The sequence below is a fragment of the Vidua macroura genome, chromosome 9, assembly GCF_024509145.1.
Source record: "Vidua macroura isolate BioBank_ID:100142 chromosome 9, ASM2450914v1, whole genome shotgun sequence".
Classification (NCBI taxonomy): Eukaryota; Metazoa; Chordata; class Aves; order Passeriformes; family Viduidae; genus Vidua; species Vidua macroura.
The window spans coordinates 1809760-1834295 of NC_071579.1; the positions used below are offsets into that span (position 1 = coordinate 1809760).

At 46.3% G+C, this 24536-nt stretch overlaps 2 protein-coding genes across 16 annotated transcripts in view; both read right to left on the reverse strand.

The window, feature by feature from the left end:
- PRRC2C (proline rich coiled-coil 2C) overlaps positions 1 to 15480 on the reverse strand; it is a 69873-nt gene extending 54393 nt beyond the window's left edge. For 14 of the 15 annotated variants that reach the window (XM_053984740.1, XM_053984741.1, XM_053984748.1 and 11 more), the window contains exon 1: positions 14764 to 15099. The gene's annotated coding sequence lies outside the window, so the exon portion shown is untranslated. Of the gene's footprint in view, positions 1 to 14763; positions 15100 to 15402 lie in introns of those variants that run through there. The other variant, XM_053984736.1, reaches the window with a different exon arrangement.
- Positions 15481 to 16740: 1260 nt separating this feature from the next.
- LOC128811273 (dimethylaniline monooxygenase [N-oxide-forming] 2-like) lies at positions 16741 to 23451 on the reverse strand. The gene is made up of 8 exons (XM_053984751.1): positions 22941 to 23451; positions 21794 to 21982; positions 20979 to 21141; positions 20480 to 20625; positions 19508 to 19707; positions 18973 to 19325; positions 18697 to 18766; positions 16741 to 17438 (listed from the first exon to the last, which is right to left on the reverse strand). The coding sequence occupies exons 1-8, from the start codon at positions 23265 to 23267 to the stop codon at positions 17051 to 17053; spliced, it is 1836 nt and encodes a 611-aa protein (XP_053840726.1). The 5' UTR covers positions 23268 to 23451; the 3' UTR covers positions 16741 to 17050.
- Positions 23452 to 24536: the final 1085 nt, after the last annotated feature.

Sequence of the window (24536 nt, forward strand, 5' to 3'; positions counted from 1 at the left end):
ATTACAGGGCTCTTGGAGCAGGTCATTCCTCTCCTCCCTCCTTCCCCCAGCGTAACAGGCCTTGAGAAAAAGAACCCAGTAATTAACTGTGATAGTTCTCTAGAAGTTCTTGGAAGGAACTTGCAGAGCTGCTGCTCATCACCAGGCAGGAACACAAGTGAGCATTCACTCAAACAGAACATTATTATACAAGTTGATTTCTCTTAACAGTCAAAAATCCTGCTACCCTCTTTACAACAACAATTTTTTATCTATTTCTATATAAATTCCAGAAGAGTTCTAAATGCTCAAAGACTTGCGTTTCATTCTAAAAGCAGGCAGCAAGAAGCAAGACATCCTGTTCAAACCCTTCAGTGATCAAACTCCCGGGTCAAACTCAGATCTTCAAAGGGAACGTGATTCCCATGCTAGGTGCTCATGGATTAAGAAGAGTCTGCAAGGACAAGCAATCTAAAGAACAAAGCACCTACTTGGTCATGACAGATATTTAGCAATGTCAAAAGACCATGGAAATTTAATTTATATAGGTATGATAACATTCCCATCCTCCTCTGCCTTCTACATCAATTTACAAGCCATGATTGAAATGAAATTAAGATGGCAAATAACCTTGGGATGGCTCAGCTTCAGCATAACTTGGGCCAGAAGCTATTTTATTACAATCCATGGAGACTGCTGCAAAGGGGACAATCTCCAGCCTAGTATGGGGCCACATACACAGCAAAGAAATATATCCTCCCCTCAGAAAAAGACAGCAACTCCCAGATTCTTCTTCCAGATTAGTCAGCATTTGGCTATTTCAACAGCAAGTGTTACACCAACAGTTATTCTGTGTGTCATCCAAAAATACGAAATGCAGGACGGGAGCAGGGTGAACCCAGCCCACCGAGCAAACCAGACTTGGGCAGGAAATCAGAACTCTGGATGAGCTGTTTGCACCAGAAAGAACGTGTGAACACAGTGATTTAAAGTGAGTTAAAGGATCACCTGAAAGCTGCTGGTTTGCCACCTGTGCTCCTGGCAGTTACTGCCCAGCACCTTCTCTGAGGCCCCAGGACGATTGTGGCAGACTCCTTATCATAAATAAGAGGCTGGGAACAGAGAGGAACAGAAGAGTTTGAAGGGACAGAGTCTGCCAGGTTCTTCCACAGAACACCTTCTGGTAAACTGAATCTCCTTCCAGAAGAAAAGGCCAATGCAGAGCCTCATGTCTGATCTAGGCTCAGCCTGATAAACAAGTCTGCCTGGATTCAGGTCTCCAGACAGGCTGAAAGCAGTAGTCTGGCCATGAATAATACTGATGGGCAAAGCCTGACATGTTGAATTGCAAGTAAGTATTGGGGCAGCCTGAAGAGTGAATGGTTGCTTGAAATCTGCTCAGCTGATAACTCCAAAGATAAGCTTGCCTAAAATCATGTTTCAGACTGGGTGAGTTCTCTTCTGTAAAGATATTTGAGTATTGAGCTTTGGCTTCCAGTGGAACCTTGCAGCCTCAGTGCAGATTTTTTTGGACAGATGAAGGATCGCCTAGCAGCCAAGTCTGTGGCTGGAGTGTGGATCATGTATTTATGATCTAGAAGAGTCCACCACAGCCATTCTGGAGCATCAGAGAAGGTGCTGGGCAGTAACTGCCAGGAGCACAGGTGGCAAACCAGCTTTCAGGTGAGCCCGTAACTGTATCAAGTCATACCCTACAATCACTATGCTCACACGTTCCTTCAAGTACAAAGAGCTCATATAGAGTTGTAATTTTTGGCCAAGACTCATCCCAGCCAAGGAGTTTGTAAATAAGTAGCTTCATAATGGTGAATAATCTAGAAACTAACAAACAAAACAAATTAAAAAAAGACAACTTGGGTCTTTTTTACCCCCAGAATTGTCAACAGCAGCAAAGTCCTCACAGATACAGACAGAGCAGAAAACAGTGTGAGGGTGGTTTAAGATAATCTTTTGTCATATTTTTTCCAAAGCCTGCACCTCTGGTAGAGATGAAACATGGAAAATCTTAATCATAATAACACTGGTTTTTTACAGAGCAATACAAATTTCATACTTGGGCAGACCTTCATTGTAACAACTGCTCTTTCCAGAATGATTGACAGCTTCAAGAACAGAGGACAGTGAACACATTCCCTGAATACCCCTTTTTATGTTTAATTTAGTAAAATTAGTCTGCACATTACAACTGAGCTCTAAGCCTTTTATACTATTAAAATTCATACTGTTTGACAAGTTTTCCCCTACTTATACTACACAGAAAAATAAATTGTTTTACAGTTACTAAAACTGCACGTTCCTCAGTAATCTGACTTGCACAAAATAAATAATTTCAATTAGGCAGGTCAATATATTCAACAATATATATATATATATATTTAAATACATTTAGGGCAGATACTGGTTGCCACAGAAGATATTCTTACAAAATTAGACTTTAGGCCAGGTACTCAAGCCAGGGATGACAAACCTTCCCTCTGAAGAGCCCCCGTGGCCTTCCACAAACATCCCGCAGAGTCACACATTAAATGAGCACTCAGTGCCATCTGACAACTGTTATGAAGAGACAGCTGCATGACTTTGAGCCATGTGAAACTATCCGGCTCCAAGACCTCTGACTTTTCATCCAAACTTCAGCTGTGTGTGCTACATGCCTATACCTGAGCACTGGAATCACTCCCTCTGTACAGAACACCTGAGGTGTTTCAACACAGGACACATCAAGCACTTTCCTCCCCAGGTGATTCCCAATTTGCCCAACATTTCCATGTTTTATGATGATTAATCAAAGCCTCACAGTGAAGTGCTGCTGTGCACTAGGTTTAGGCTGTGAGCAGCCCTGAGAACACACACAAGATGTCAGGAGCACTTTCCTAGCTAAGGAAGCACGGTGACAGCCACCAGAAGGACAGGAACAGCACGAGCCATAGTGGCACTCGGCAGGGTTCACTGCACCATTAAGAAATTTAAGCAAGTCAGCTGTTCATTCTGAATGATTACAGTTACTATTATGCACAACAGAGAGCACAATGCTCCCAAAATGCTGGAGCAAACATTTACCTTTCTGCTGTTCTGCAATGTTATTAAATAAGTTAACTGAACTTCACTGTGGCTTGAAGATTTTAGGGTAAAAATTATTACTCTAATTTCTGTACCAGACTATTTTTTCAGACTCCAACTGGCTGACTGTTTTAGATCCTACAAGGAACTCAGAAGCTCGTGTACAGAAAATAGCACACAAAGGAGCTGCCATAAATTCTAAATATCCTGGTCTCTGTTAAGGAACATTTACTTGTGCTCTCTTAGGCATTTAGAGCTGGTACAAAAACAAACTGAATGCAGTGGATTCCAGACTGCAAAAACATGTTTTTAATAGTAAAACCCTAGCAAACAAAACCCCATACACATCACACATATTCCACTAGACTCCTAGCTCTCCTGATCATTTTAGAACTCACCTCTCTGACTTGTTTAGAATTTAATGATACAATTTACTACTCTTGTAAACTTGGAATAGTGTTCGATTAGGGCCAACTGCAGCCTCAAAAAGCTGTCACCTCTGCTTCAGAAAAAAAGTTTTACTTAAACAAGGTAAAAATATTACATATTTTGAGGTCACTTTTGAGGACTGAGTGGCAAGAAGTATAAAACATTTAACAACTTAACTCCTAAATTCTTGTCATTCTTGTTCAGATGACAAACTCTCTCAATCCATATTTTATACACTGCATTTTTAAACCCCTACCTAGAAAAAAAGGTCTGGGTTTTAGTGCAACATGTCAAGAGACTTCTTCTTTAATACAGTCCCTTCATCTTAACCCCCCCACCCCACACCTCTTCAGCCTACAAGCACTCAATCAGAACAGGTAACCTGGACAGGAGTTTCCCAGGATTTAAGTTTTAAACATGAAAAATACTGGAATAACTCTCACAATTCCTATTCAACACAGCAAGGATCTCTAGTCCCTGTCACCTCTACTCCAAGGGCTGTGTTTTGGCCACATTTGGAGAAAGATGCACTGAAATGACTTAAGGCAAAGAGCACCACTGAAGATCCAAACCAGTTGAAGATCTGAACTCTCAGTGCCTCAAATGCCCATCTGTGAAGTGGGAAATAGCACAAAAAACACTACATGAAAGTTTACTCATAACTGGGACACATCAGTACCTCTTTCAAAACGGAAACCAAGAAACCAATCCAGAAAGAATTTCTATACATTATTTTAAGCACACTAAAAGTAGTGAAAGGGTAAAACCCATCATATACAAATTTGCTATTTGTATCCAGCCATAACTTCACTTTTCTAAGAATAGCTTTGTTTCTGGGACACTGAACAATGTGGCTCTAGTAAATCCCGGAACCAAATAAAACTACTAAAAAAAATAATTTATATTTATTTATATATATATATATATATATATATATAAAATTAAACTTTTGAATCACTATTCAATCACTATTTTAATCAATATTCCATTGGTTTGAGTCAGATGCTCCCAAATCAGTGTTAGTAATTTCAAAAAAATATTCACTGCACACAAAATTAAGTGGCATTAAAACATTCAGTTTTCATTTGAACTGTAAGTCTGGCATATTTAGATTTAGAACTAAAGAAACTACCCACTACTCTAAGATCTAAGCATAACCTCCAGCTAGATATGAATTTTTGAAAAACAACTGTGTGATCTTCAGAAAAGAGGCCAATTTCAATCAATTACAGAAACAGAATGCTAATTTAAAACAAAGAAACAGAGGATACTGGAGTCAAAGTACTTGGAACCCAAGAAAGCCTTTTTGTGCTTTTTGTAACCCAGTCTCAAGGAAGCCTATTATTTTAAAATGACACTCCAAAATACTGTGCAATTACTGAATACATGGGGTTTGGATGTGGTTTTGTATAGGGAAGGTGGCATACAGACAAAAAAATGGAATTACAGTTAAACATTCTGACTTCACTTCTCTGACACAGATGTTTATCAGCAATCTCTTCTTGATGGCCTTATACTTTCAACTCTGGAACCTACATTTTTAGTCCAGTTTTTATCTGCAAAAACATAACAACAAAACAAATAGACAAAAGTTCTGGCCATTTATCCCAGTATTAAGAATTCTTAAGAACTTCTTACCTAAAGCTTAATATAACACAAAAACAAGCTTGGAGAACCTCTGGTAACACTTGGGTAGCAAAGAAGTCGCTGTCAAATCTAAGTATCTAATAAAGCCTCTCAAATCAGGATTTCCCTTCCCACTTGCAGCAAGGTTCATTATCAAGCAGATTGCTGCTAAGCAGGCTGAAAGCTGCAGGAAAACTTTGGGGACTCCAAGCTTTTTCTTCATGTACCTCCATCACAGCTCTATGACCTACAAAAACAGAAGCTCTTCAAATCTTTAGAGTTCTTGGGTAGATCTCAGTACAGTTCATTCTTGAACAAGACCTACACAAGTTTTATTTCTTTAGAAAGTCTCACTAATAAACTCTTCCATCTCTAGATTTTGGGCTCACTGGTTTCCAGCACAGCTTGAAGGAGGGTACAAAGAACTGATCGCATGGACTCTATAAAATCCATGGAGACTGGCAGCCAAGTAGGACAAAAAAACCCTTTAATCACCATCTCCTCTGTACCCATCACCTCAGTGGGAGAACTGTAGGACAGGCACAATCTACAGAGGAGTTAACAGCCACCAAATGGAAAAAAATCAAAATAGTTTGGCTCTTCAGAACCAAGACACTCCATCCTGAGACAAAGCTGGAACAAAGCAGGCTTTGCTAGTTCAGTCATTCCTCAAATAGCTCCTCTTTAAAGCCTAAGAAAGTCTTTCCAAAACAGGACCAAAACTAAGTATGTCAGGTGGAAAACACACCATGACACAAGGCAGCCATTTTAGGGCATTATCCCCACAGATGCATCTATAAAAATGGAGTTTGTGGATGCCAGAAATGGGCATCCACAAATATGTCTGCATCAATTCTAACAGACATGCAACAACAGTCTAAATAGAGCTACTAAGCTAAGCAATGAAAAACAACCCAAATTAGCCACCCACAAAAAAAACTCCACTCAGAATCTAACATCACCACAAAGCATATGTTCCTTTGAACCAGCAGTCTATGGAGAAAACAAATCTGCTGCCTTAGAAAGCCTGTAATGCAGCCTATTGAACCCATTTTCTGGGAGAAATACTGGTCACCTCAACCCTGGCTTTCCCAACAGGAAAACCAGCAACAAACCGCAACAGCTCAGGGAATTTTTGCCGGGGGCATTTTAAGACTAACATGGCACTAAACAAAATTTTAAGATGCATATTCCAGAAAAAAAAATTATCTGTCAGTTCTAGTCATTTTTTTCTTGAGAACAAAAGAAAAAATAATTAAAAACCCTACAGATCCAAGTACAGCAAACCTCAAATTTGTCTCAATCCATAGATTTTAATATCTATTTAACTGTATGTGAATGAGTATTTCAACAAAACCATTCTCCTGTGGAACAGCCCTGACAAAAGAAGCTTGATCAGCAGGCTCAATCAGAATCAGCATGACTTAAATGTGTCCACATAACAAGGGATTAAAAAGCCACAGACAGGTTAAACTCACATTGGCAATAAAACTGTCAAAAATGCACTGAATATTTTCATGTGTCACACAGCTGCTTTCTTTCAGCTAAGATGATTTCTGGTATTTCTACTGCTTATGAAATCTTCTCCTTTTTAGGTGACCTCAGGTAATTGAGAGATTCTGGTCCCATCCCCTCCCCTCCCAGGCAGAAATGATGCCAGTGCAGCTATTTAAGAACTCTGGGGAGGAATAAAGCAGTTTTCATTTCATTTAGTTGAATTTTTTTGCATGTTTATATTCAGAGCATCAAATAAATCTGTTCAGTATCCTCACAAATACTATCTAAATATTACCTAGAACAATGCAGTTATCCAGGAACTCAATGCTTTCAATGTTTGTCTCTTTCTTCCATGTTTTACACCAATGGCCTGAGTTTGGTCTTCAGCTTTTTACTGAGAAAGGGAAGCTGTTCATCAAGACACCTCTTATATTTACTTCTGCCTTTTACAAGGAGCTGAGGAGATAATTTAGAGATGCACTCAAGCATAAATATAAATTTTATATTTATATACTTCAATGTGATATAAATTCTTAAAATAAATGCTGAAATTAGGAAGTTCCTCCCTAAAAAATTTCCTTCAGTTCTCAACTACTGCACATGCAGAAAATATAATATCCCTGTCTGCTGTAGCTTAAGAATTAAGTATGTTATTTTAATGGTAACTTTACAATTAAAATACAAATTGATTTCAAAATATATCGATTTTCAAAGTGGAGTATCAAACAAGGTAAAATTAAGACACTCCCTTCAGTGAATTTTGTGTCTAGTAATGCTTTAAATTTTCAGAGGTTAGATAATCAAAAAATGGTACAAGTATCACCAGAGAGTTTTAACAAAAGCTCTTCCACTATTCTGAACTGAAAGCCCAATATGTGCAACCTCAAGCAGCAGCACTTTTAAGCAAGTAAGACTCCTACAGAAATCCTACTCTGGTGGTCAAGTACACCTTGAAGAAGTGAAATACCTGATGTCCAGACTCGGCCTTAAGGCTCAAGTCCTCAGTAAAAACAAAAAACTAAAGACTGGTTTAAAAGATCTAGATAGAAGTGATTTTAATTTGGTTTCTGAGTTCAGAAAATTTACTTTGGTCATTTTTTTCAAACTTCTTTGCAATAGAAGTGAGGAATAGTTCTTTAGGCTAACAGGCTGATGGAATTTGCATACAATCAAATACTAAAGAGAAGGGACTTAAAGGTTGAAGTTGTGAACCTGATTGCACAGGCACCACAAAGTCATGAGGATCAGAAACCCTGATGTGCCACTGGATGTGCCAAATGCACCCTGGGTTCAGCATTCCCCTCTGCTGGAATGGCCCAGTCTGATCCTGGCAGAGTCACACCAGCCTCAACACTGCAGCACATCTTATTCTCTCTGCAGAGTCAGTTTTGTAAGGCTGCACTTGTCCCAGAGAGCTTCCCACTGCTGATGGAGGTGATGTGGAATCATGTTTAATGAAAGAGCTCTCCACATGCCTGCTTGCAGATTCCAAGAGCAACGACCATCAGACTTGTCCAGTTCTTTTCAGAGCAATTCCCAGTTTGGGATGAGGCACAGCAAGACAGCAATGCAAAACAAACCTTATTGCTCACTGACACATGAATAAAAAGCTGCCAGAGGCCAAAAAGACTCCTAACTGCAGGATGAGAGCACCAGTGGAATATGGTGACCAGGTAAACACAGCACAGCCTTCACTGGTACCCCAAGTGTCCAGTTCATTTTCTCATTCCTTCTACAGGAACCAGACCAGTGGAGAGAAACTCAATACCACAACCAGAGCTCAAGTGCAAATGAGGAGTTAACGACCAATACCTGAGCATTTCTTCTAATGTCAGCTCTTTTCAAATTAGCTGAGTTTCTCTGCCAGAAAGGATTCTTAAAGACATTCCAGTAAAGAGACTGACAGTGAGTGTCCCACCTAGGTCAGAACCAGCACTGGACAAAGGCAATGCACCAACCCAACACAGCTACTCTCGCCCTGTGCTGACAATCCTCAGACACAAATTACAATTCAGATGTTTCAGAAGATTACCAAACATGTTGCAACTAAAAATCTATTTTTCTCTGAAAACCTAACATCTCAGGTTTCTCTGCAGGTCACTTTTAGAGCAGGCTATTTTATTTCTTCTTAGCTGACGTTTTTACAAGTCTTTTCTGATTTCTTTGACACCAAGCATTAAGCAAATTTTTTGCAAGACAGATTTTTGATTTTCCAGTTTCATGCAGCTGGTTAAGAAACTTTCATAAATAGTAAATTTTTAATTGAGGCAGGAGTGCTGAGGTTCTGGAAGAAAGCCAGGGCCAGAAAAAAAACCCCAAAGAGTTTCTATAGAATTACAGAGAGCATCATAATGATAAGTGTTCTCATTATTTCTGGAAACAGAACAATGCAAGTCCTTTCGCCCAATTAGCTTTTCAACTTGCAGATGCCAAATGAGACTTATTTTTAAGATTTGCAAAACCATTTATTAAAGAAATTTCCATTATTTGGAAGAATGAGAAAACTTCAAAGCTCACAAATCCGAATCATTGCCTATGTGAGCACAAGATAAGGGAATAAATTAAGGCAAATTCTTGCAGAAACAAGCTGTGTACCTGCTATCAAAGTGCAGGATTCAAACAGCAGCCTGGGAGGCAGCATTTTCTCTGAATACAGAAGACTACCATGACCTGTCTTACCTGTCAGCAGGATTTTTAACTGAAAAAATTACAACTATTCACCAACTTCTTAACAGCTAATTTAGATCAGTTTATCCAGACCACAGCAGCTCTCTGTAAAGGCATCTGTTAATGGTTAGGATCACAAACAATTCCATAAAAAATTACAAACACACTCAGCAGACTGTCACAAGCACCACTTTGTTTCTTGCTCAGCTGAACCACACCAGCAGCCTGGAAAGGCAAAAATATCAGCAAACCCCTTCTCCCCACACAGAGACAGTGACGTGGGGAGTGCCTTCCTTGGTGGCATCCTGAGTAGCAGCTGGAGTCAGGCTGAGAAATGGGGACAAAGACAAATGCACAGTGGGGGCTACAGCAGCAGCCTCACAACTCTCCTCTGTGGTGAGCTGTCTGCTCCTCTGCAGGTGCTGCCTGGGGGAAGTTACCAGGAACTGAGCAGGAGTCAACTCCTAAGTCGGTCCCAGTGATAAGCTGGTGCAGAACACTTCCTTTTAGGAAGCTGATGAAAGAAAATCAGTAAGTACATGAAAAAAGACCAAATTCCCAACAGATGAGCAGAAGCTGCAGCCATTTACAGACAATGCTCATCTTTCCACTGTTTCATTTTTCCCTTTCACTTTAATACTTACTGCAGAAGCCTCTTTATTACAAACCCTCACTGAGCTGGTGGCACATTTTCAACCCTTCCCACCCACCCCATGTAGGCTTGGACACTGGAAGAGGAGGACAGATTAGGGAAAGAAAGTTAAACCACTCATTTGCTGGGAATAACTCAAGGAATCTCTTAAAAAACTTCCATTTCCTGCTCCTTTACCCCAACTTCCAAGCCCCAGTGAAATAACCAATGTTTTTTCACAAAGAAGTGACACCTTTTTTAAGTGTTCTTCCCCAGGAAAACAACGTTAAGCAGCAGATTTCTCATCATGCTTTTCTGCATCTTTGAGGTATCCCTGACCTCAACTGAAAATAAGTAAGAATTTTTATACATAATTTGTTTTTCCAAATACCCTATTCATAAGTTAATCCTTAAATAAGAAATAAATACATCTAAGGGGTTTTATTTTGGAAATTTGTTGCTTTGAAATAATGTTCAGGTAAGCTCCTCTGTTTATGAGCTCCTACAGAATATTTTGACAAGAACCACTCTAGGGCTACATCCTTAAGGATTTCCCCTCTTCTTTACAACACACATGCCAAAATTAATCCCCTCTTTGCCAGCTTTTCCCTGCCAATTCTTTTCTGTTCATCTTTTCAAGTTATTTTTGTTGTTGAAGGGTCCAACCTGAAGATGGAAGCACTCAACAGTGGGAACCTACAGAAAAAAGTTTTGAAGTCTTGTACAACCTCACCATTATATAAAAAAGTTCAAAACAGTTACTCTAATCAGTTATGTAACGACTTAAGCTACTTGTCACCATGTTCAAAACTTCCCACCTTGCCCAAATTCTTTGCTGCCCGTTACTCCTATCATATTCCTAACCTGACTCATGCAGATCAAAAATAAACATAATTTCTTCTCTGTATTAAAGAGATGCTATAGGGTATTTTGAAGGTTTTTAAGATAGTCCCACCGTGATAGTGAGAGCCAGGATTGGCAAATGCTCCAGCTTGTAACACACTGTCAGTTTCAGTAAAAAAAAATCTCACTGCAATGCCGATAAAGGTGGTAGAATTTTGTTCCTCGGTCTGGTCCAGCTTGGAGAGAGCTCACAGCCTCTTCTACCTGCTGCCCATTATCCTCTGGATCTCTGGTTACATGCTTTTCCCTGTGACTCACTCATTTCTTGGAACAGACACATCTCCTTGTTCACTGAGGAATGCTCAGCATGGAAGAGATGCAGCTGCCAACACCACACGGACAACAGCTCTGGACAACACCAGTTAATTACAGTAAGGGTCGACTTCAGACCTCTGCTGTAGACTGGGTTTAACCACAAAAAAAGGAAAAAAAAGATGAGAAGCTAAATTTAAAAAGCCTTATCAGCACAGGCAGCTTTATGCATCTGTCTCTCAGCACTCCAGAATCCATTTTCCATGGAAGTTAACTTGCATCTGCCAAATGGCTGCAGACGAGCTTTAACATCTTCACTTGCTCTTGGTTCTCTAGTTATTCTGCTCAGAAAAAAAACCAACCCACACATCCCTTGACACTTTGCTTTCAAGATGCAGTAAATAATTCAGGCTCAACACATTATCAAAATACTTATCAAGGAACTTTTTGTTATCCAAAGCTCTGTCCATCCTGGTGGCTTCATCTGTGGCATGAAAAACATCTCTTAACCAAAGTGACTCCAGCAAAGCAATCAGTTAGAAATGCCATAAGCCAAAGGTAAGCTTTTCTTGCTAAAATACATCTTTCTTATATGCATTGTCAAGGAAAAATGTTCTTGCTCCTTTTCATTAGAGGACTTCTGCTGTGTCCTATACAAAGCACAGACTGTCCTAAACGTGACTAAAAAACAAGCCCCGTAGATCAGTATTTATTTTTTTTCAAAATGAGAGCATCAATTCATTGATATTAAGATTGAAGCCCTTCAGTGGAATATCTGTTGAGTTTGAAACAGAAGTCCTAAAGCAGTATCAGGTCTTTAACTGAGAGGAAACTATTGGGTTCTCAAACAAAAAGCAAATGTTGCTGCACTTCCACCTTAGCCGAAGGTTCAAATCACTTTAAGTACGTCTTAAATCATTACTGCTGCAAACATTCCTTAAAATTATAACTGTAGATTGAAATTGTAAGTTAAAATTTACAAACAAAATCTAGCAACAGTCACATGCTTACAAAATATGAATTTTAAACCAAGGTGTAGTGGTTTATTCGATTTCATGAGGACAGCCGGAAAAGTGCTGCTTTTCCAAGCACAGAAAGTTTGGTTTGCTAACTTAAGCAGGCAGTGCAGCAAAAAATGGGCAGCCTGATCATTGCCAAACTACAATTTACAGCCCAACTAGGTAAAATCCCAGTAATGCTGCCATTTCACTTAGGAATCAGCTGTACATGGATTAAATTGGTATTTAAGAGACTCCTCTCAGTTACCCAGGACTGGGTGATGCCCCAGTTCTTCAGGCAGTACTTGTGCATTTGTTGTAGCTGAACATGAAGTGCAGCCATTCCTGTCTCTGATGCTGGAAAACCCTGAAAATGAAGCCCACGTTATTTTCAAATAAACATCAGTTAAAATTTATCAGCATCATCCTTCAGACTGAAGACATGTAAGGCTGATTCTGCACTCTAATTTCCCCGTTAATCAAGACAGTGGCAGATAATTTAAACCATGAACAATGTCAATGTTAAACAGTTTCCCCCTTTAGTATGTGTTTGCAATCTGTAACAGACGAGCTCGTTAGCATTGACTTAGAATGTTATGTAATGGCTGAGGTATTTGTAATAAAAACAGTCTATTTCTGTTAGCCTGTTCTTCATAGACATAAAAGCTGTCTTCATCTGATTTTTATTAGGACTTCATCTTCCTCTGCTCGACGCATTTTTTTAAGACTCCTGTGTACTCCATTTCACCAATACTCAGTATTGTTTTCTCCCATATCCTCACACGAATTTCAGCTTTTATTTTTACACTACTTTCACCCGTAAGCTTCTACTGGGTTTTGTAAAACCCAAACCCAAAAACCAATGAGAGCGTGAGGCTGAGCAAAGGAAAAATTTCCTACAGAAGATAAACTGGTTCTACCAGTAAAACACCACCAGCAGTGCTGTCATTACAAGCCCAGCATCCATCCTCAGCTAGTGGGAAGGTGCTGCATTTTCATGTGGTGGAGTTTTTCTCCCTCAAACCCTGCACTACTGCAGGAGCCTCTGAAGAGAAATGTTTTTCCTTCTCTCACACCCCCAGTCCACTACACAAGGGTTTACTCCTCTGCAAGAGCACACTGTGCAAGGCTTGAACTCTTCTGTAAGATTTTTATCTCCTCATTTAATCCACACCATCCCTTATATGGTATTTATCCTACCCTCTCTCCACTCTCACATCCCTGCTGCTCCTTAGCCTGCAAATCAGTCTGGAACAAAGGAATTGTATTCCCAGTCCTGCAGGACACCTGGCTGAAATTGGCCCCACAGAACAGAATCCTGCTCTGACTTCTATTCTTTCTCCTAATTGCCACTCAGCATTCATTCAGACAGCCCCAAACCCACAGGGAGCTCCCTTTGGAATTGCATCATCTCTCCCTTGCTCACTGGGGCCTGTTTCAATTTCCCATGGGACACAGGACCTATGGAAGGTGCATCCCATAAATCTGTAGCATTGGACCAGGAGCCCAAGTTAAAACTGGAGACTGATGTAACTGTTCTGCTCTACAAAAAACCAGGGCTCCCATTATGGAAAGTCTAAATGAGAGCAAAGATATTATAAATTGCTACTAAACTGCCAAGACACAGAATATTTATATTACCAAGACTCACAGAAGCAACTGTATATTGAGTTATACATATTTCATGGGCTATTATCTACAAAAGCCAAGAAGCTCATACAAGCACATCCACACAGCAAGGCAGAGCTTGAGGTGGCAGACAGAGCCTCAATCCTGGTCTCCAAGCAGTGGCCTAAGAGAGAACCAAGCTCTCACTTCAGTTTAAAGAGTGACCTCTCAAGCCCACATCACCAAACCACTTCTGCACTGAACATTCCTCCAGTTCAAACAGCTCCCAAGACTTTGAGGTTCTTCATTCTCAAGAAAACGGTTGCAGAGTTGCATCAAAACACCACAAAATTAATGCAGAAGCAAAATTCTCTAGACTATAGAATAAAAAAAAAAAAAAAAACCAAAACAACTCTGGTAGCCACACAGAGCTCCTGGCAGTCAGTATCTAAAGACAATCCTTTTGTTTCTCATACATGGACAAATGAGATCATGTCCTGTTTCCTGCCCCTTCAAAAGCAGTTTCTTGCCTGAGCAGAGCTCTCTAAGATGAGACACCAAGTAGGCCAGATGCCTCATTGCACAAGAAACAGAACTATTAAAAATCACAGCCCCATTCCTTCTGTTGGAAATATTGCTCATTCCCAGTAATATGCCTATTTAACCCCGACCATCAGGGCAACAAGGAGAAACGGTCCTTCCTTGAAAATACTGACTTCAAGACGTTCCACCAAAGAATATATCTACAGAAGACCCAGGTGAAACACAAAAAGGAAGAAAACCCACGCTGTTCCATCCAGGACCCAGCACCGTGCTCTCGTGCATGTCCCCTTCCTCACGAAGAGGGCCTGAACTGCAAATTATCTTTCAGCCTCAAAATTTTCAATCCCTGCACCCCTGGATTATGCCCACTGCAGAACAACTGCCTGAATTTCAGCCGTGTCATCTCACCACGCTCTCACATCCTTGAAGCGCTACCCGTGAGAACAGCCCTGGCTCTGCCCACCCCAGCCCTACAAACCCTGGCCCCGGGAGCACAAACAATGCCTTCCTTCACTCAGTCCCGCACCAAACCACCCGAGAACTGCCTTTTACCGTCGGCGAGGAGTCAAAGAACCCCGGATGCGAATTTCAGAGTTGGAAAACCGAGGCGCCTCGCCTCCAGCAGCCCCAAGACAAGGCTGCTCTCCTCTCCGCCCGCGTTCCTGCGGGAGGAATCGGAGCCGCGAAGTGAGCGCGAACGCACGCAGGGCTCGGCGCGCTCCTCGAGGAACCTCCGGAGCAGAGAGAAAGGGAGGGAGAGGAGAAGAAGAGGGGAAGAGAGGAAGGAGCAGACCGAGCGCCGTTCAAAAAAGGGAGAAAGCGAGGGGCGAAAAAGAGAGCGGGAGAAGGAAGCAGCACCCCCGCAGGAGCGGTCCCGGCACAGCCGCCTCTCCCGCCGGCCCCGGGCGCGGCCCGGGCCCTGCCCGGCGGGGCGCGGCCGGCTCCGAGCGCCAATGCGGGGCGGCCCAGCGAACCCCGGCCCGGCCGCCCGGCGCCGCTGCCCGCCCCGCTCCGCCCGGCGGCGGTGCCGGCCCAGGGCGCCCCTCACCCGCCGGCCGCGGGCCCGCTCGGGCGGAAGCCGCCCCCGCCCGGGGCCATGCGGCGCAGGCCGCCCGCCCGCTCCTGCCGGCGCCGTGCCGCGACGCGAGCCCGCGCTCCGCCGCGGTGAAGCGGAGGAGCCCCGCCGCTTACCGGGCGCGCAGGGCGGCGCTCGGCTGCCCGCGGGTCCCGGTGCCGGCGGGGCCGCTGCCTCTCCCGGCGCCGCCGCCTCGGCCGCTCGCACACAGGGGCCAAGATGGCGGGCGGCCAAGCCGGGCGCCAACGACGTCTGACGTCACCGCGCACTGCGCGAGCCGCCGGCCCCGCCCCCGCGCCGCCGGTCACGTGACAGCGCCGTGCCGCAGTCGCGCGGGCTCCCGGGGACAGGTGCGCCCCCTGGCGGCGCGGGGCGGAGGGCGGGGCCGCGCGGACCCGGCCCCATCCCGGCCAAATCCCGGTCCTATCCCGGTCCTATCCCGGTCCTATCCCTGTTCCCATCCCTGTTCCTATCCCGGCCCCATCCCGGTTCTATCCCGGTTCTATCCCTGTTCTATCCCTGTTCCTATCCTGGTTCTATCCCTGTTCTATCCCGGTCCTATACCTGTTCCTATCCCGGTCCTATCCCAGTTCCTATCCTGCTTCTACCCCAGTCCTATCCCGGTTCTACCCCACTTCTATCCCGGTTCCCATCCTGGCCCCATCCTGGTTCCTATCCCGGTCTTATCCCGGTTCTGTCTTGGTTCTATCCCGGTCCTATCCCGGTTCCTATCCTGGTCCTATCCCGGTTCTATCCCGGATCTATCCCTGTTCCTATCCCGGCCCCATCCCGGTTCTATCTCGGTTCTATCCCTGTTCCTATCCCGGTTCTATCCCTGTTCTATCCCTGTTCTATCCCTGTTCCTATCCCGGTCCTATCCCGGTCCTATCCCGGTTCTATCCCGGTTCCTATCCTGGCCCCATCCTTGTTCCTATCCCAGTCCTATCCTGGTTCTATCTCGGTTCCTATCCTGGTTCCCATTTCGGCCCCATCCTGGTCCTATCCCAGCCCCATCCTGGTCCTATCCCAGCCCCATCCTGGCTCCTTCCCTGTCCCATCCCGTCCCCATCCCTCTTGCCATCCCTATTCTCATCCTGGCCCCATCCCAGTTCCCATCTCGGCCCTATCCTGGCCCCATCCCGGTTCTATCCCGTTCCCATCCCTGTCCCCATCCCGCCCCTATCCCAGGAGTTCAGGGTTCCCTATAATCCTGAGGCTGCTCAGGCAATGTCAGGGATTCCTGCTTGCTTGGATTTGTCGCTGTATGTATAATTTATTGTTAGATATCAATGCATGATCATAGATAACATTCCTCATATACCTTATTTGTTGATATTTCCATCTATACAATGGATAGATTACATACACAAGGGCAAGACACTCCCGTCTGCCACAGCTCGGGATCCACCTCACACACCCTGATAATAAACCATTAATAAAACCATCAGCAAAGACCAGATCTGTGAGGTTTATTTCTGGCTCCCTCCTTCACGTCCCAGAAGTGGCTCTCGACGGTTCATGTTTCACGAAATCTCAAGGTGGTTTCAGGGAGTAGGGGGGAGGAAGGCTGGCCTCATGCTCAGCAGTTCACCCCAGAGTGGTTCAGGGTGAACACTCTGTGTGACCTTTGGTGAAACATCAGCAGGAGGTGGCTGGACACACGCAGCCCCAGGGTCCCAGGCTCCTGCAGGTGCCAGCTCCAGCCCTCTGGCAGCACCTGGCACAGCTTTGCGCCGTCCCCACATTGCGTCTCTCCACTTCCTTCTACAGCTGGAGACCTGCCCGCGGGCTCCAGCCTGGCTGGGGGAATTTAGAGAAGAGCCAAGCTGCTGCGAGAGCTGCTGGCAGAGCCAGGAGGCACATCCAGCACCAGCCCGAGGAGCTGCTGGAGCTGTCAGCCAGCAGGCGCGTTCTCAGGGGCTTCAGCGAGCGCTGCCGCTGGGTCAGGATGGCAGCTCTGGCCCCGCTCCACCTGCCCCGTCCCACCAGCCGGTACTGGTAGGGGGAGCAGGGCCCAAAAAAGATGGCCAGGGCCAGCTGGGGGTCTGTCAGCAGCAGCCTCGACACGCTGGGCTTGACGCCAGCACACGCAGCGATTTTGTCCACGTAGCTGATAAAACTCATCTTCAGGTTCTCCCTCTCAGATGGATTCCTTCGATGGGACACGAGAAACAGAAGTCAGATGGCACCGTCCTGTCTCAGTTCCCAGCTCCGTGGAAAGCAAAGGCCTCGGGCTCAGGCATCAGGTGAGCCCCAGTCCCTGGGCCAGAGCTCTCTTAGCCCCAAACAAAGCCAAAGACCCAGAAAGAGCCTCTGTGGGGTTGGTGCCAGCAGTTCCCGGGGGCAGGGGATAAGCAGGAGCTTGTTTTGTCTCTGCAGCATAGTTGTGGCTTCAAAATCAGCTCTAACTTAGCAGTAGAAGCAATGTAATGCCACAGTGCTGCTCCGTCCTTCCCCGAGGTTCAGGGATGTGGATTTGGCTGGTGTAGAGATGTAGACTTTCAGAGATAAGGATGCCAAGAGGACAGGGAAAAGCTGGGAAATGCAGAAAGCTTCCCATGCTGGGAGGGACCTCCAGGATTTCTCTGCTTGAAACCTTATCTCCCTCACAGATGGAAGGACATGCTGATCTGCTTCAGGAAAATTTGAGACAGTCTCAAGTTTTTTTTTCCCTTGCACCTCAGGCTTCCATATTTCTGTGCAACAGAAATTTCCATATTTCTGTGTAACAGCACCGTGGTGCAGTCATTGGGGCTCCTGGTCATTATCCCTGTGGCTCTGTTTTGTCCCAGCTTTTCCCCAGTGTCCCACGAGCCAGCCCTGCCCTGCTGGCAGACCCAGCCCCGGGGTCCTCTCCTTGCTCCATCATCATCATCCATCCCACATCCTCGTGGACACATCTCCACCTCCTGTAAAACCCCAGTGCCATCGAGGCAGGCTGTCTTGACCCGCCAAAAAGTGACACAAACTGTCACCTCCCACACTGCCCAGCTCCACGGGGGGCTCTGGATGGATCCCAGCCCTCCCCACCGCCCGGATTTGGGAGGGAGAAGCCACGAGATGGCACCCTCAGTCTGGAGGAAACCAAAGCTTCACCTCGATGTGCTGGGAACAAGGACATGGCTCGGAGGCCTGGCAGAGGGGGATCTCCAGAGAACGGGAGAGAAAGGGAGGGAGCAAAGGAGATGGGAAGAGAGGGAAGGGGAGCTGCAGGCCCTGGTCTTGTCATAAACCTCTCCAGAGAAGCTTATGGTGTCTTGTTCCATACAGGAAGCATTTTCCCAGCTCGCTGCGGGTGGTGAGGTAATAAATGAAGTTGCCTCCCATGTCTGCCATCGAGTCCCCCCCTTCCCTGAGCTTATCCTGGCACACAGAACCCGTCTCATCCCGAGTGCAGGAGCATCACACACCTTTTGACTGGTGGCTTCCTCTTCAAAACCTCAGCCATCATCCTGCGGGGGGGAGGCAGCTTGTTCCAGCCTGAGAACAGAGAAACCAGCGAGCTCCAGCAGCACCTTAAGAGAAAATGGTCAGCCCCTTCCCAAGGTCCCAGCACCTTTCCCGAGGTGTGGGATGCAGCTGGTGGGCAGAGGCTGCCCACGGAGCTGAAATGTGCCCTAAGCTCTGTGGGCAGCAGGTCAGGCTGCCCCAAGACTCCCACCCAGAAGATCTCCCCCATGTCCTACCTGCAAAGATCCCCGTCACCCAGCGAGCCTGCATTTCTGATCCCACCATAATGGAGCCCGTCAGCTGGATCAAGCCAATGATGGCCAGCGTGGGCTTTTCCAGCTGGGGAGGGAAGATGCAGTTGTAGAGGGAACGGTTGTCGTTGATGGCACTGCGAACAGGCTCCTCGAGGAAGGGGAAGGAAAAGTTGTAGCCTGTGGCAAAGAGCACCACGTCAATGTTTTCTTCGGTTGTCCCGTCTTCAAAAACAGCAGAGCTTTCAGTGAACTCCTTCACGTTTGGCTTCAACACCACAGTCCCAGAGAGGAGGCAGAATGGCAGCTCTTCATTGACAATCACCTTAAATTTGGAGCTTGCATCAGGGAAAAGAGGGCAGCAGTGTTAGCATCTGGGAGGGACTTAAAATGACTTTTTTATGATCAGAATTCCCCTCCAAGGGTTTGCTATTCCACAATTATCCCCCAAAACTGAAAATTAAGCATTTCATATTATAAAGACCCCCTGAGCACCCAACAAAACAATCAGGAAAAACACCTCTTGCTGGAAGCCAAGCCATAGTTTGTGTGGTTGAACCATGAATTGAACTTCCGAAACTTGATCCTCCTTGTGAGGGCTGATGGGAGAAGCCACTCCAGGAGGGAGTTGAAGCGGGTGGTGCTGACCATGTCCAAGGGGAAGCCGTGGTCTGAGACCCGGCTGATGACCCACGTGTGGCTCCTGCTGCTGAGGAACACCTGGGGGGAAAGGCAGGTCTCAGCCTCCTGCCCAGGCATCTTGTTGGTTTTGCCCTGAGTGGCAAATCCCATCTCCTGCACTTGAGCCAAAACAGAGTTAACCCAAGGGAAGGAGATGACATCCAGATGAACCAAACAGCTTGGGTGGCTTTGATGAAGTTCCCACAGCTGCTCAGTTGCCAGTCCTCAGGCAGCCCAAACTCTCCAGGAGTTGCAAAGCTTCTTCAACTGCCCTCAGTGAGAAGTGGAATTTGTTGAGGAACCTGGGGGCAAAGCTCCCTGTGGTACCTTGAGCTCATGCCTCAGGTTTTAGCTTTTCTATTTTTCAGATTCTGTGCTGCTTTAGTGTGTGGGTTTGGGCTTCACATTATGGGATGGTGAGCTCTCTGCACAGAGCAGGGAGACAAAACAATTCCTTCTCCAGCTGGGGACCAAGGACAAATGATCCAAATCTCAGGCCCAAGAGCACAAACAACGTGGGCTGAAGAGAGAAAAACAAGAAGGGTGGGACTGCATGGGCTAAAGCTGGAATTGGACAATGAACCCCAATATGCAAATGGACCAAAACATACAAAAGTGAGAGACCCTGTGACCGGTCGTGCATTTTGTGACCATTTTGGGTTGTGCTGCCCAAGGTGGATCCATTGAAGCCTCCTAATAAATCCCTGCTTTATTCTTTAGCTCTGTGTAGTCTCTGTTCTAGGTCAGCCTTCACAAGGCATCAGAGCCACTGGCTCTCAGAGGTCCTGTCTGGACCACCATGGAGCTGTACCTTGGCAGCCACATGGCTCAGCTCCACGGAGAGGTCACCGCCAGTGTTGCCGATGCCAACCACCAGGACGCGCTTTCCTCGGAAGTCCTGCACATCTCTGTACTCCCGGCTGTGCAGGCGCTGGCCTTTGAAGCGACTTTCAATGCCTAGGCAGAGAGCAGGGAGCATCTCCTGCTGCCAGATCCATTTACTCACCCCAGCCTTGTGCCCAGATCCTCTGCAGCCCCGCTCCCACCTCCCCTGGCGGCTGAGAAGCCCATGGAAGTCCCCTGTACCTCCTCAGCTCAGTCTTGCTTTGCAAATCCCAAGGGAAAAGCCTGGCTGCACCTTTACAAGGTGCTTTTCCCATTCCCTGCAATGCCCCCCAACATTTCCACGGGTTCAGGGTCCTGCCTGCTCCAGCGTGGGGGATTCACGGAGCAGGCAGGCTCGCGAGCAAAATCCCATGGGTGCTGGGGGAAACCCTGCAGGGCAAGCCCACTGCTGGGACAGGGCTCACCTGGGAAAGAAGCCAATGGCAAGTAGGGCTCCTGGTAGTGGCCGGTGCAAACCATGACAGCGTCGAAGACGTGGGACTCACGGACGCCGTGGGTCTCGGTGACCACCTCCCACTGGCCTGAGGTGCTGAAATCTGGGCGCTTCCTCACGCTGAGAACTGTTGTCTTGCACAGAAGCCCAACAGAACAGCAGTCAGGTATGGATATTCTCAGTTCAGTCAGAGAGAAAAGAGAAAGATTTCTGCCAGGCTAAGCCTGGGAAAAAGTCCGGGAGGAATGTAAACCATCTGTTATCTTGTTTTCCGTTCATATTGTTTATAGATATGTTCTGCCACACTGACCTAAGTCCAATGTACCAATCAGGTGAAACGTTTTTACTTTAAGACCAATGGAATTAGTCTTCACTATGTTCTCTATAAAAGAGCGATGTACTTTGGAATAAACACTCATTCTTTGCCTTCTGACGATGGAGTAATTTCATTCCCATCCCTGCCTCAACAGCGACAGTCAGGGACCACGCCGTGTTTCAGACGTGCCTGTGAAAGGCTGGGGCTGCCGGGAGCAGGCTGGGTCCCTGGGGAGCTGCGTGTCACTTCTGAAGCTGTTAAACCCCATCCTGCACCTTTCCCCTGCTGATGGCCCTTGGGGGCAAGCCTGTGTTAAACCAGCCTTATTTGAAACATGGGGCTTAAAGGCTGCGTTCAGGACGCAAAAGGCACGTGGTCTTTGTGGGCTGGCACCCGGCCTTGTCCCATCCCACCTCCAGTCTGCAGCTACCCATGACTCTTCTCCCCGTGGCTTTGGGGTCCCTGCTCACCTGGAAGTGTACGTGCTGCAGGAGGTCAAAGTGCTGGGCGTACATCCTGAGGTATTCCAGGACCAGGCTGTGGGGCAGGTAATTGGGAAAATCCTCGGGGAAGGGGAAGTCGCTGAAGCAGGACATCTCCTTGGAGGTGTTGGTGATGACTGAGCGGTACACAGTGACCCTCCTGCTGTCTGTGGAGTCCTGTGTAAAGCCAGTGGGGATGTTTCCAGGTGTGCAGGGGAAGACTTTCTGCCCATCAAGTATATGAGCATTTTTCTTCCTCACATTTTGGTACAAGGAATAAGCCAGGACTAGCACCTGGAGACAATCGTTACTGCTCCCTCTGTTGGATTAAGCCCTTTTCTGACCCAGAGGTGGGGCAACTGAGAGGTGTTTTAAAAACTTTTATTCCATTTTCAGTCTCACGTGAAGGATGAGACAATACAGATGTTATAATTCTCGCTATTACAATCAGAAGCCAATTATTTCTTAATTACAATACCCTATAACCATTTCTTGGCCTATCAGTTTTTGCCACACCATGCTGTAGATGCCTGAAAGCCAATAATCTAAAATTACCCCTCATAAATCCTACTACAATGCATCTTTCTTTGGAGAAATAGTTCTGTTTCTCCAAAGTATTTAGTCTTATTTGCAAGGCCATCCTTTGAAACTTGTTTCTAGCTCCATTTCTCTCTCGACAATGTCTGTCCTATTCCATGGCATTTCTAAGTCAGCATTTCTTATCTCAAGGTTTGCATGCAGATGCACGCTGTGTGAGCCTTCTGCCAGGTTTTGAGAATTCTCTACAAACCCATTTCCCACATTTCCCCCTCTCTCTTGAACGGAAAAAAACTTCTTTGATGGCTTTTGTTTATAGTTTGCCGTGTACAGTGAGGTACGCAAGGCACAATCACTGAAATTGTCACTATAGCAATCAATGGAGATAAACCTATTTTGCAAAGCTCCTTTATCTAAGGTGCAAAACTCCATCCATTTCCCACACCCTCCATTTCCTTCTCCATCCTCCAGTCAGGAGGAGCCCCATGAGTGGGACAGGGACAGTCCCTGAGGGCGTGGCCACCCTTTCCTCATTGCTGCCGTCGGAGAGCATCCAAGGAAGGGGACACACCCGGGGGCAAACCCAGAGGGCACTGACCGTGTAGCGCCAGACGCCGCCGATGTCCTCACTGCTCTCGAAGCAGGTGGGCTCCAGCCCCTCATCCAGGCAGCACTTGACAGAGGCCAAGCCCGCAGCCCCGGCCCCGATCACGGCCACGCGCCGGACCATGCTGGCCTGCAGCAGGTGACAGGCTGCTGTGAGAGCAGCTGGAAACACAACAGCCCTGGCAGCAGCAGAAACGCCAGTCCCTTCTTCCCATCCCCAGCAAAACACCCCTGGTCTGCTCTGGCTGCAGGTGTCCATGAAGGAAAACTGTCCTGGGAGAAAGCCATGGCCAGCTGCTGGCGCAAGTGCTGTGCACATGTCCTGCTCATGACCCTTCCTGCTGTGCTAAACCCACTCTGGAGGTCCAGGAATCTCCCTCCTCCATGGGACGAAAAAAGAGGCACTTTCAAACCTCGCTGTTCTGCCGCTTCAATTTATTCTCTTTTCCAGCCCAAACCAGGGCATGCAAAGAAAGTGCAGCTATCTTCTTCTGCCTGCACAAAGCGATCTTCCTGAAACCTTCGGGAGAAGCGACTCCAGCTAAGCTGGCTCGTTTTCACGCTTTCCTTTTTAACTTCCCATTAAAGAGCAATCCCTTGAAAACAAAAAGGGTTTAAAAAGAGGGAAAAAAGCAAAGCAATGCCTGACTGAGCAGGAGCACGGCACAGCCATTCAGAAGTTAGACAGCTCTGTGAAAGCAAGGCTGGGATTACAGGATATACAAAAGGTAAGAAACCCAGGAAACGCTGGGTATAAATGGGAGGAACTCAAAGCTGGGGTGTGTAAACTGAGCTGCACCAAGCTTGACTGGAAAGCAAAGAAACTAGGAAAAAATGAACCCACGTGAACTTTGATTAGATAAGAAATACTGCTACCGCAGGGTTTGCAGAAAGAGTAAGTTATAACTTTTTCTATCGGTTTTGTGTCAAAAAGTAAGTTAACATAAATAGAAACTGGAGGAAACTGAAGAAAGCTAGGGAAAAATGAGGGAGGTGCAAAACAACCCCTTTGGCATCCACAAGCCTGGCCTGAGCCACTCCTTGATCTGCAGGAACAGGGCAGGACATGCCCACAGTCATCTGCCTCGTTTCTGGAGCCTTCTTTGGCTTCAGGAAAGGGCTGGCAAGCTCAGGGTGCTCAAATCACCCCACTTTTCCAACGCTGCCTGCAGATGGTTTTACTCCAGAGGGTCCCTGCAACACCCCTCTCCCCCCACCCAGCAGCAAGGCAAAGCCAGCAGCGAATGCCAAGACCCTAGAGAGCCGTCTGCCCACTTTTAAACCCTGCCAAATGCCCCCAAAAGAAGCGAGGAGCAAACCTTGGGGGACAGCACTGCACCTTCGCTGCTCTGCCCTCGGCCGGATTTCCCTGGAGTTTCTCTGGCCGTGGATTGAAGGGAAGGCTGAAGTCCAGGCAGCTCGCCACAGCTCTCGCACCACTGACCTTTACACCTGCATTCCCCCGCCCTGTGGGCTTAAATGCACTGGAAGAAAGTTCTCAACCTCCCTGTGGCAGTGCCAGGTGAATATTCAGAGATAATCCCAAAGGGAACACGCTTGCAGGGATTCCCACACTGTTACTTGTCAT

What these genes read in the sequence shown, in the direction of transcription:
- LOC128811273 (XM_053984751.1), bottom strand. Translation starts at nt 23,267, where the DNA reads ATGTGCACAGCACTTGCGCCAGCAGCTGGCCATGGCTTTCTCCCAGGA. An exon ending in TGAGCCATGTGGCTGCCAAG is followed by an intron (nt 19,708 to 20,479) that starts GTACAGCTCCAT and finishes CTTTCCCCCCAG; the next exon opens with GTGTTCCTCAGCAGCAGGAG. An exon ending in AGGAAGCCACCAGTCAAAAG is followed by an intron (nt 17,439 to 18,696) that starts GTGTGTGATGCT and finishes GTCCCATCGAAG; the next exon opens with GAATCCATCTGAGAGGGAGA.